This window comes from Folsomia candida, unplaced genomic scaffold (assembly GCF_002217175.1).
Source record: "Folsomia candida strain VU population unplaced genomic scaffold, ASM221717v1 Fcan01_Sc002, whole genome shotgun sequence".
Classification (NCBI taxonomy): domain Eukaryota; kingdom Metazoa; phylum Arthropoda; class Collembola; order Entomobryomorpha; family Isotomidae; genus Folsomia; species Folsomia candida.
The window spans coordinates 3,952,698-3,964,907 of record NW_019091194.1 but is presented as its reverse complement, the minus strand read 5'-3'; the positions used below and the strand labels follow the sequence as shown (position 1 = coordinate 3,964,907).

At 34.9% G+C, this 12,210-nt stretch overlaps 1 protein-coding gene and 1 long non-coding RNA gene across 4 annotated transcripts; one reads left to right on the top strand and one right to left on the bottom strand.

The window, feature by feature from the left end:
• Positions 1-261: 261 nt before the first annotated feature.
• On the bottom strand, positions 262-3,706 carry LOC118434222. 2 transcript variants are annotated; one of them, XR_004833838.1, is made up of 4 exons: positions 1,507-3,706; positions 1,338-1,433; positions 1,032-1,244; positions 262-908 (listed from the first exon to the last, which is right to left on the bottom strand). It is a non-coding gene; the product is annotated as an uncharacterized LOC118434222 (long non-coding RNA). The 2 variants fall into 2 exon arrangements; XR_004833837.1 differs by having other exon boundaries at positions 1,338-3,701.
• A 2,923-nt stretch (positions 3,707-6,629) lies between these two features.
• Positions 6,630-11,966, top strand: LOC110842634. 2 transcript variants are annotated; one of them, XM_022088404.2, is made up of 6 exons: positions 6,630-6,779; positions 10,221-10,348; positions 10,421-10,504; positions 10,574-10,852; positions 10,968-11,016; positions 11,437-11,966. In XM_022088404.2, exons 2-6 carry the CDS (start codon positions 10,228-10,230, stop codon positions 11,567-11,569), a joined length of 666 nt encoding a protein of 221 aa, XP_021944096.1. In that variant the 5' UTR covers positions 6,630-6,779; positions 10,221-10,227; the 3' UTR covers positions 11,570-11,966. The 2 variants fall into 2 exon arrangements, with proteins under 2 accessions (XP_021944096.1, XP_021944097.1); XM_022088405.2 differs by lacking the exon at positions 6,630-6,779 and adding an exon at positions 9,939-10,107.
• Positions 11,967-12,210: the final 244 nt, after the last annotated feature.

Here is a 12,210-nt window from a genome sequence, read left to right as displayed (position 1 = left end):
TTCCACAAATAAAGTTTCATTCTGGCGAAGAAGACTTCCTTTAATTGTGTGATACAATTAGAGCAAAATTTATGACCTTGCTTATTTTAAAATATACTCGGCTGGCTGCAATACATACTTTCTCACGACGAGTGTAAAATCTCATATCTTATATTTAATAACAACATTGTATCGTCGGATGAGAACTGCATGCATATCTGATTGTTAATAAGAATATAATAATAATCAATTGATACCAACTAACGTACAGTAAATGGAGTAAAAGGAAGGTTAATAAAATGGAAAGCTTGGCAAAAATAATCATAAATTCTAAACTTGTGAGTATAAATCAAGACTGATTCAAAGTTGTGATAAAAAATAAATAAATTCCTGCTGCGGCTGCTGCTACTTTTTTAATAAAATGAGACAGACGGAGAAACTATAATACGTAGATTTTCACGGAAGTGAAAATTTTAAAAGTCCGTCAACTCATGGTTTATTTTATTATTTATTTTATTATTTATTTTGAAATTACAGACTTATTAAAAAATACCTACTCCGATTAAAGATTGAAATGCAGACATGCAACTCGCAGCAAATCATAATTCTTTATCTGATTCAGTCGCAGTGCGACATATGTAAATACGTCTAACTTCATGGGATACGCATATTTGTAAAAATGAAAACAAGACGACTTTGTTTGACATTTGGTATGAAAAATACTCATAAATTATATTGTCCATATGTATATAGGTACCAGTTTCACCTCAAATTCCTCGTGTATTCAATTGAATCATGACTCGGTTGAATTATTAAATTCCTGACTTTGTAATTAGTAATTAATCATTTTGCTTGAAATAATTGGGTCAGTCATACTTACGTTTGTGCAGCGAAAGGATTTAAACTCGCCTATGGTCATGCCGGATTTGCTATAAATCGGGGGGTAACATACTGATAAGTGTCATTTAATTACTTATATTACCACTACAGACAGAGTAAAATTTGTAAAATTTTTAAAAATTTCCTAAAAAAATAAAAAATTGATAGAATACCCGCTTTTTTAAATATTTCTGTGATTCCATAAACTTGTGCATCATGCATAACAATCTGCTGCTTAAACAAACACAAATTATCCTCATTGTATTACAATCAACTTACTACAACTCCTCTGATGAGAAGCACGGATAAGATGGGAACAATGAGAATCTGTGTTGAATCTAGAGATGAACTTCAATTCACAGCAGAGGTATGAAGAAAATGATGAACTAGATTATACATACCGGAAGAGAGGTGTAAAAAAACCAAGGAAAAAAACGTCTCAATGTTGACATTCTTAATACATATGAATGCATACATACATATGAAAATGCACTTGATCTTCATGTGAAACGCCGCTATTATGTAGTTCACGCTTTAAGGGGAAGTAATTTTATTGCCATCATCATCTCCTCCAACTTTGCGAGTAAAGACGGTTTTACTTTTACCTGGCCATCCCATTGTTTTAGTGATTTGTTAAATTATGCGTACCCATTTTCCTAGCATCCATCATCATGCGTAATTCTACAAATTTTGAGGCATTCCATTTAATTTTTTTAACAAAAAGTGTGTGGCTCACTTATGTCACTAAATTATTTCAGAGTCGTGAGCATCCAATCAAAAACTGCGCGTGTGTAATGTTAAAGCAAATTAAGCATTGTCATTTTGTGATCAAAATCACGAAATTAGTTAGTTAACTCGACATATTCGAATTACGATGATGTGTCACTTCAAGCTAAGCTAACTAGGTTGCAGTTTAGCGTCTTTGTCACTGATGAAATGAGTCCGTAACAAAGCGTGTCTACATACATTTAATCAAGATCAAGTTAAGCGTGAAATATTTTAATAAAAACGTCAAACATGTAGCTGATTAAATTTTGCATGCGAAAAAAAGATGCAAAATTTAATATCTTACGCAGTCCCGTTGGCTTACCGGGTATTCTACAGAATTTTGTTATCCAAATCTACGCAAATTTCATGCGAATTTTTCAAAATATATTTTACGCTTTAAATACATATTTCCATACATTTAAGCAAGTTTTGCATTGTTTACAGAAATTATCCTTAAAATGCACTCAATATTTCAAATAATTGATAATGGTTATTTAGAAATTATAAACAAAAACAATTATTATCCGGAAATACCTTTCGGTCTTTGGTTAATTTACATACATATTTATATTTTTAATAACACGATATTTATGGGAATGCATGCACAAGTTCAAGTGAAAACAAATGACAGAATTTGCATTTGCAAACGTGCATTGCGTGGGCGTAGACTGAAATGGAACTTATTGTTAAGAAAAAGGAAGGTCGCATTGCACTTTTTCAAACAAACACATATTTGCAATTAACCTAGAAACTCGCAACAATATTTTCCCACCGACAAACCAACCTTTAGGCTTTGAATATAACAACAGTTTTTTATTTATTTGTTTCTTTACACACACACCAACACCGTTCCATTGTTGTCCTTGTTATTTACTTGATTACTTGATGAGCTGAGACTGAAAAATATGTGCTTTTTACATGAAAAAGCTAAAACTCTGGGCTTCATCTTACAATACAACAATGTGTAATATGCTAAAAGTTGACATGACTGTACATAGTTTACTGCGTGATAAATAATTTTCATTTTCCGTATTTTTTCACACTTTTGTATTTTATTGCAAATTTTTTTATTCTACAATTTGAACACTTATGGATTGGAACCACTTTCGATTCCCTTCCCAGGGAAAAAGAATGACAAAAATTAAACATATTTAATAGCTAATTATGTATGTACATCCCACTTTATTTAATACAAAATATTTATATGTAAGTACGGATAAGCTGGGAAATAACAAATTTCAAATCCAACACTATTTGTCTGCTTATTGAAGGATGTATGTACATACATACATAAATCTAATTTTGAGAAAACTTTATAACAATTTTAATCCCATTATCCAACACAATAAAACTTTCACTTATTATTATTTAGCATTGGTGGTGGTGGTAATACGAAAGAAGTGATGAGGCAATCGGATCAAAAAAAATTACAGCCAAAAGGTCAATAATATTTTGTACCTTGATTGCACTTCTCTTGTAAACTTTATGAAATTGGAAAGTCACAGACAGGTTAACAACCATTACATACGTACGTTTGACTTTTTTTGCATGTAAAAAATTTGCATAATACTACTCATCGATTACTGGTTGGTTGTTGTTATAATCCACCAAAAAGTTTAAGAACAATTAGAGATGTCATTTGAAAAAAAGTAGTAATGTTTTCTCTTGCACGCATATTAAGGTCTCAGTTTATGCATACGTTGGAGCAGGACACCTGCAAATTTTTGTCCCAATCTTGCAAAATAACGATTAGGAGGATGGCTAGAAATTATAGAAACTCGAGACAAAAAAGCAATTCATGAATATTTATAAAGTAATCAAAATCCACTTCCTTCCGACGAAGGATACATTTTTATGCATATTTAACTACTTTGTTGGGATTGACCCTTTAATTATCTTGTCGTTCAGGGTGATACTACCATAAAACCCACCCAATGAGATTAGTGGTCTGGTAGCGTTATCACCAGATACTAAAATTACTTAGGCATCTTTGGCGCATGTACGTCTCTATTTTAATCTGCAAATGAAGACATAACATGAAATTAAGGAGGATTATATTATGATTTGGACATATGTAGACAACGACTCCCTCCCTCTCCATCTTAGAAAATGTTGACTGAAAGTTGATGTCAACCCACGATCACGTATAATTTAAATAGCAATTGCTATCGGTATGTACTTATGTTTACCACTTTCTGCACTAACATGACCCCACAATGTACATAGCCGTAATCCATACATAAAATGAAAATGATACACTTTTACTCGTAATTTTTGCATAATAAACGATGAGCTCAGCCAATAAATGGTTTTTAATGGCTTTAAGTCTAATATCTAATTCTTGTCATAATCTACTATTACATTTTTGTAATGTTTTTTTCCTCGTAGAAAGTTGTGTGCATATTTGCTAAATATTTTTTTAATAATTGGGTAAAAGGTTGTTGCTCCAATGCTTTCATTGATACACCGTTGCGAATCGATTAAAAAAAGTAGTGCAAAAACAAGAGCATACAAATTTTGCGAAATGAAATCAAAATCTTTGCGGTAATTAGTACACTAATGCAGATACAAGATGGATGAGAGGTCCATTAATTGTGGGTAATTATGTGGTGTAACAAGAAGAAGTTCATCTATGTATTTATGCGCTTGGTGGTCAGATGATTGCTGTTAAAAATTAGGTAGGAAATTCTCGGAAAATTCAGTTGCAGTGATACGAAAATGATCTGTTTAAAATCAGTTATTCAGAAATTTAGTCAGAATTTCTTCGAAAAATTCGTAAGAAATTATCTTGATTCTACGAATCCTATCAATTTTGCATAAGTGTCACATACAGCACGTCACATATTTATTTACACAAAACCTTTAATGACAAAAGATGATGATGACCCCGCTGATGATGGTCTCTTACTTAAACGATAGATTTTACACTTTCTTTCCCAATGAAAAGTGAGTTAAACGTATTAAAATTAATACTCGTTTTTTCACTCAATTCATAATAATTTGGCATAAAAACGTGTTACTTGCTATATGTACATACACTTTATGTCCTTACTAGCCTCAATATTTTGTATCCTCATCCTGTTCAACTTCTTCTTCTTCTGGTCGATGATGGGCAAACCTTTTATTTATTAATCGTCCTCCCAAAGTACGCAATCAAGTTTAATACTCGTCGTTATTAGTGTGATTATTTCCATTACCAGACCCTGTCTCGTCTCCTGCTCTAGTGACTCGCTGACTTTTGTTGTAATCTTGCACGAAAAAAAATCAATAGATTAGTTTTTAGTGAAACTGGGAGTTGTTCTTCAATGTATGTAACTTTTACTTTAGTTGACACGGAATAGTTTTTTTACTCAACAATGTTTCCCTACATATGTATGCGCATGCGTGGTTGGTGGGTACGTGAGAGAGGTCATAGGTTGATGAACGCATCGACGCCTAGCCAAAGCCAAATGTTACATTATATATTACACGGAAAAAGTGGGATAAAAAACATGACAAAGATTTCAAATATTTTTGAGGAAACTCGACAACCAACCATTTTATGTGGCTAAAGTGTTGTTTCTTCATGATAACGTGTGCTGTACAAGGGTCGTAAATACCCCACCTACGAACATGCTAATTACATTCTGTTCAAGCGTATCATCTTACAAGTCTCACCTTACATGCACATATGTATGACGAAAAAGACGAGAAATATATGCGTTTTCGTATGTCGTTTCCCTTTTCTTTAAAGTTTGTATTCACTTTATTTAATGAAATACGCCGAGAATTTGCAGCAGCAATTTTTTATCCGACTCGTCAACAGACAAGTTACATACATATCTTGAAGCAGGGAGGAGGATGTAGCGATACGTATGAGAATGATGTTACATACAACAATATCATCCTTTGTTTCAGTGAGTCGGTTTTGAATTCGAATTCAAATAAGTATACGAGTATGGGAGAAATATTATGTGTATGTGGGATTGTAGGTTGGTTTGTTAGCGTTATACGAGGATGCATGTTTTATGCAGGTTTGATGATGAAAGAAGGTTTTGAGGTGATATGAAATATGAAATGTGTGATTCTTTCTTGTGTTAAAGGAGGAAAGTGCAAAAACTGGCTTTTGCTGCACAAAAGATTGCTCTAGACCTTTAAAACAGAGTTAATTCAGTAAATATACTGAATGCTATGTATAATTGTTTCAAGTAATTTAATGCCTAGAATAGTACAGGATGTGCACGTGCAGTTATTACAGTTTATGCATTGGAGACAACTATTTATGAAAAATTTATTCGGATAATCTAAAAATATTCCTAGAAAATTATGGCGTCTAAAAAATTTCCCAAGGGTCAATATCTCCTTAACAAATTAAATTAATGGAAACCTTCCCCAACCACTTTGAAACAAAAAGTACTCATTTTCCCCAAACTAGCATTTCATAGATTCTCAACTTAATCTATTAAAATTTAAAGTAGCATTTCCTCAAAAAATCTAATAGATTAGAGAAATAATTTGCATATTTAAAAATCTTCTTGGACACAGAGATCTATAATTTTTAATGCAAAATGCGATTTTGTTTGCGATTTCTAATCAAATGTTGCATAGTTTTCGAATCCTGTAAAAAATCTTCATTCATTTCATTGCATTGGCCGAACTTGATTCATCATTACAGATACCTTACCTACCCAACAAGACAGAATTATTGCTTGCAGAATGTATGAATTCTCATGATGGGAAATCGCACCACGAAGAACCAATGCAAAAAAATGCTTATGAAGAAGCCAAGCCAGCCATGCACCTAAAGCAACCCATGATTGTGGGCATGATAACCGTGTAATTTAATAGGATATCGCCTCCTCTCTACAACATGCATTATTTTTGCCATCTCCTTCTCCACCATAACCTGTCTGCTTTCCCCTTCGTCCGTCTTCTTCTTGGTCTTGTATGGGTTCAAGTTGAAGGATAAGGGATTATCTGGGATGGATATGGTTCTGGTGGTGGTGGTGGTTTGTGGGGATGAAGGAGACCCTTCCGTGTAAGAAACGATACGTTGAGACGTTGCTCCATATAAAAGGTGTTCATCCATCTGTTCATTGATTCAGTTGAGTTCTTTCCTTCGTTCCTCGCACACAGGCAGGCTTATCATTTGTCGTAATCAACAAACCAAAATCGTAAGTCGTTGGTCGTTTATGAATTTCATTTCATAAAACTTTTCGAAACGATACACGCATTGAAAGCAAAAGTGATCGGGTAGCATTGTCAAGGAAAAAGTGGGAGTGCACTTATGTACCAAGTTTTGTGTGTGTTGAACTGTTTGTTGTTGGACTGGACTGGAACCTGGAGGACTGGAGTTGACTTTTTCTGGAAAAAATTTTAAAAATTGGATCATCTTTATCGGTGGATTGGATATTTGGGTTCGGTTTTACTACATATTGGTACTTTCTTTAGAGAAAGAGAGGTTTGGGTAGTTGAGGGATCTCAAGAATCTCAACTTGCCTCAACATATTGGCTCACCTCGTTCGCAGCTTTCTCTTTGTGATGGATCAATCAATCCAAGTGCTGAAGGCTTAAATTGGAATTAGTGTTTTGATCGGTAGGATAAATCGAGGATAGATGACAGGATATGAGAAGGGTAGAAAAATCGTGTTATTTTAATGCGAAGACGGCTCAATAACATATTTTCGTTGCCGATTTATTCAGAAAGATATATAGCAAGCATGACAGTTTTAACTCTCGATACCGGTTTGGAAGTAAAGGTCACCTCCCGATTTGATGCCAACTGTCATTATCCTAATCAAATAATTGTGAATCAGATCACGTTCCTATATCTGTAATAGGATGCCCATAGAAAATTGCTCCGATTACTCAAATAGCATTTATTTCCTGTACTTGCAACTTTTTGTAGTTTATGGCAGGCCAAATAGTGAAGTCATCACACAATTGTTACCGTAATTGAAGAACCCTGTTTTTTTGCAGCAGTTACAAATTAACAAGTCGTAATAGATCCTCTTTTCTTTCTCGGGCCAGTTTTACTAATACTTCGTAGATTGAATTTAAATAAAAACGGCATCATATTCAATAAGGGACCCAGATTATAGGACAAGATTTATTTACCATAATTGACAACGTCCCCCATTAACTAATTAGCTAATTTGTACGGCTAGAAATCAAACGAAAAATTAAGAATAAGAAAAACAATTCACAAATTAGACATGTACAAATTTCAGCATTTCGTTCCGTTTAGCTTTGCATGTGCAGAATTCGTTATTAAGCATTTTCTCATTTTTTGTGCCCCCATAATGTGGCTCATCCCATATACGCAAATATTATTAAGTCGAGTCTCAACCATGTAAAAAGTGCAGGCAGGCACACAAAAAAACTGACTGAGATGCAGGGAAGACTGGGATAAGAACGTCGGTTTCCTGTTTGACCAGTTGTGACCGTGGTGGTGGTGGTGCAACCTCATGGCCCATTTAATCCGTCGACCCACACACACCTTACCTTTTACCTTATTCATTCCTTCAACGTGTACAATTTTTTTGACGTGAATGTTATGATGCAAACGAGATGGAAAAAACAAGGATTCATTTGCATACATACCGATCATTTTTTTGGGTAGTAGTTGCACAAAGGACATTTATTGGTTCGGTAGAATCTCTGATTTTTTCATGATGTGCATACATATTTGCAATTACAGTTAGTTTTAAGGTGGTAGCATTCCAAAAAGTGGTCGGAACTCTGTTACACGGCAGTTATGTACACAAATATTTTAAATTCTGTTACACGGAATAATCATTCAGCTCGATCGATGTATGTACAACTGTTACTTGTTTTTCACGGATTATCTTTGCCCCTCTTAATTAGATTAGCGTCAGACATGTGTAAAAATTCGTCAGCTTTACTTAGTTAGTTGGTCCAATAACTGACCATGGAATAAATAGTATAGGATTTGATGAGCGTACAGAATTTGTAACACACGACCCATAACCTTCTCTCGGTCTCGGTGTTGATTCGATGCTCCCATCCCCATTAAAAAATTAAGGAATGATGTCGATGTTGTACGATTTGAACATGATTTTAGGGAGAAAAATCATAAAAAAGAGAAGCCAAGTTATTAGACCACATAATGACTTATCACCATTTAAAACTTGGGGAGTTCAGGTGTTTAATAAAAATTGGAATATGAGTATGTTTGTCTTAAAAAAGAGAAAAAGTGATCAAGTTCAAAGATAAGTGAGGAAGGTGGGCATGGGCACAAAGTAAATGAGTTTTAGTTTAGTTAGTTGTGCTGCCCTGTTTTTAAAACTTTTTTTGTAGTCCACTACATGAACGAATTGAAGCATTTAATCACCGCATACATCATACCAAACCACTTATTAAGACCGATCCTGCTGCATGAAGAAGATGCAGTCACTGCATTACTGATCTGATTAAAAACGTACGAACGCTATCCCATCCTAGGTGGTTACGTTACGGGGATATTTAGATTAAAGAAATCTCGCGAGATAAAAACGACAATAAAATGCAGCATAAGCTAAAAGAAAGAAGGAAAAATAAAAATTGTATAAAAAAAACTTATCAAAATCAAATTAAAAGATGCACCCTGAATAAGCAACTACTTCTCATATGAGTCGTATACGTGTTTTACTTGGTGGTGAAATACGTGAGAGAAATTGCTCTAGTTAATTTTCTACAGCTTGTAAACAATTCATATCCACGCATATCATCCACTTTTTGATGATGATGAGTTATGGTAGTGCAGCTAAGAAGAAGAATAATAAGAACGCCACACGTACAATATTCATATCATGGTCAGACACCTTCCTCCCTAAGCTAAGCTACCTTTACATCCTCCTCCTCCTACTTCTTGTAAGAAGTGAATGAAATCACAGTAGAAAGTTTTTAGTGGTGGTGGTTTGGTTTGGTTGCAGTATTAATGGCTAGAATTTTTTTTGATTGACTTGACATATGCCGTGCCAGTGTCAAGGGTGACACTTTCACCTGGTGTACTTATGCTCGATGATAACCTGTTTGTGTGAAGATGTTTTTTTTCTCTTTATGAACAAAATTATGAAATGTGGCATCTTTCCTCCGCGATAAAAAAGGACCAGCTAGACCAGCCAAACGACTCCTTTGCACCACCCTTCACCCTAGTTAAAACCTGCTTTCTTTCACTTCTCCTGCCTATGAAACTGGTAGCTTGGTCGTGGAAAAGTAGTCCACGACCAGACCACCACCAAAGGACCAAGTAGAGAGAGAGCCACCCCTTTACGAGGAGAATAGTGACCAGACGAGATATCTGAAACTACTACCAACCACCCAAACCAAACCAAACCAATACGAGTCAATTACCTGATGGCCAATTCGAAAAGTCAAAAGTCAACTCCGTCCTCAAACGCTGGTTGAAGTTCGGTCTGACAACACGACATCGTTCAACACGGTGTTAACCTCACAGTTTTGACAACGCTACTTCTGCTCGCTCAAGCTCTTCAAGAGATCGTATTCAATTCAATTATCTATAATTTATTTTTGGGGTTTTATTTACGTATTGAAGAATTTTAACTGTGAGGATTTAAGTGTAATTATTATTTTTACTTTTTTGAATTCTTCAGATACACCATGAATAAGATATTATTGGTCACACTTATGTGTGTTGCCGTCGCGTCGGCAGCCACCAAGACGAAATCCGGAGCTTCCAAGCGAGGTTTCGGAATCGGAACGCATGACGCTCACCCAGAAGGTAAGAAGAATTCTGGGAAAATGAGAAAAAAGTTTAAGATATCCAGCTAATACTCATTACTTTTTTGAATAGTCGTTCATGTCGGTGGTCACGGAAGTGGGGGTGGTGGTGGTGGAGAAGGATGGGGATGGGGAGCATCTACCGGAGGTGGACATGGTACGAAAATCTGATGGAAATTCAAAACGGGAATTTGTAATCTAACCATGAGGATTTTATGTATATTAGGAGATTACCCAGCCTTGGCTGATATCGTCGCCCTCGTTTTGAACCTCTTGGTTTTGGCCGCTTTCGGTGGTCTCGTCTACATGCTGTTGTCCCCACTTCTCTCTGACGGTCATGGTGACGGATGGGGCCGATCCAACTCTTCCCCCTATTTCGACGCTGTCAAGGATGGTGGTCTCATGTCCCGAGTTCTTAACTCCATCGACTACGTCGACACTACCTTCGCCGTCATGAAGATCCAAGGAGATGGGTGCCGTAAGCGAATTGCGTGCGAAATGGAGCGTAAGTTCAGAAATATTTTTTTTAGAAATTAGTTTGAAATATGATTTGCGACAAAAATCAAATTTTTAAATTTTTATTCGATCTTCAATGACATTCTTTTCGGTGTTATTTTCAGGTACCGCTGGCCGTAACAAGATCTTCAACTACGCCACGGGATGGTTCAGGTACATATCTACATTCCTTCATAAACAACAGTACATCCTCCTCCTGCCCCATATTAGAAACATTCTTGGTTATGGTTTGGTCAGCTAAGCAAGACCTAAAATAGTATATTATTGAACGATGGCCAATCTTTTTCATTCGAATTACTTAAAACCATCACCATGAATGAGTGATGCATTGCACTCCCACCTACAAAGAATTAATAATTGAGCCGTACCTTCATCTTATTTAACAATATCTGATTTTTTTAATAACTCGGCTGCTGGCAGGCAATACAATGAAACAAAATGTATTGACCAACTTTCCCAAATTTTTGTGCAACTAGACTTTCGACTTTTGCTCATAATTTCAAATTTCAATCATGTTGCTAATTTAATAATGTTGCTAATTTTTACACTTTTTTTTTCTCAAAAAATTTATAGAAAGCAAATGAGGAGCATGGACTTTTACAAGGATGCCGTCGTTGCCGCAGATGAGCAAAAGGATTGTGCCGTCCAATACCCCGATTGTACGTACACCCTGGTCGATAAAGTCGGAAAATGGGCCACGAACTAATTAGTACTCCACTCTTAACTAACTAACTCTAATTTAACGAAGACCTAAGAAGAAGGAAATATGTTAGATCGGTGATGTCGAGTAGTGCGGAAACGCGTATATTTAACACTCACGGTCTCATCAAGCCTCAAATGTATTTTCATGATATTGATTGTTGAACTTGTTGCTTATATTATTATTGATTGTTGTTGATTATTAATAATTATTTTAATTTTATTGCTCAGTTTGTTCAAACTTATTATCTTGCTTACTTATAAAAAAATTGCCTATTTAAATTATATATTTGTTGTTGACTATTGATAATACAAAAGAGACCCTTCTTGTGTGCGAACGAAGTCTGATGAAGAAAAAAATAAAATTCCTTTTTTAATAAAAAAAAATGATAATACTCATTGAATTTTCATTACTTTTATGTATCGTCATCACATATTTTTCTCTGCTTATCATCAGCATGCCAAAAAGTAAATTTGTTTAGATGATAAGAAGGAAGGGATGTGTTAAATGTACATAAAATAAAATATACAAACTACTAACCAACATTAAAACTCGGATTTGTGATTATCAATTAGTGAGTGTATGCAAATTGCTGTGTTGTCAAATATGTAATAAAGTATATTTTTTGTAAAAAGGTTGGAAATCAG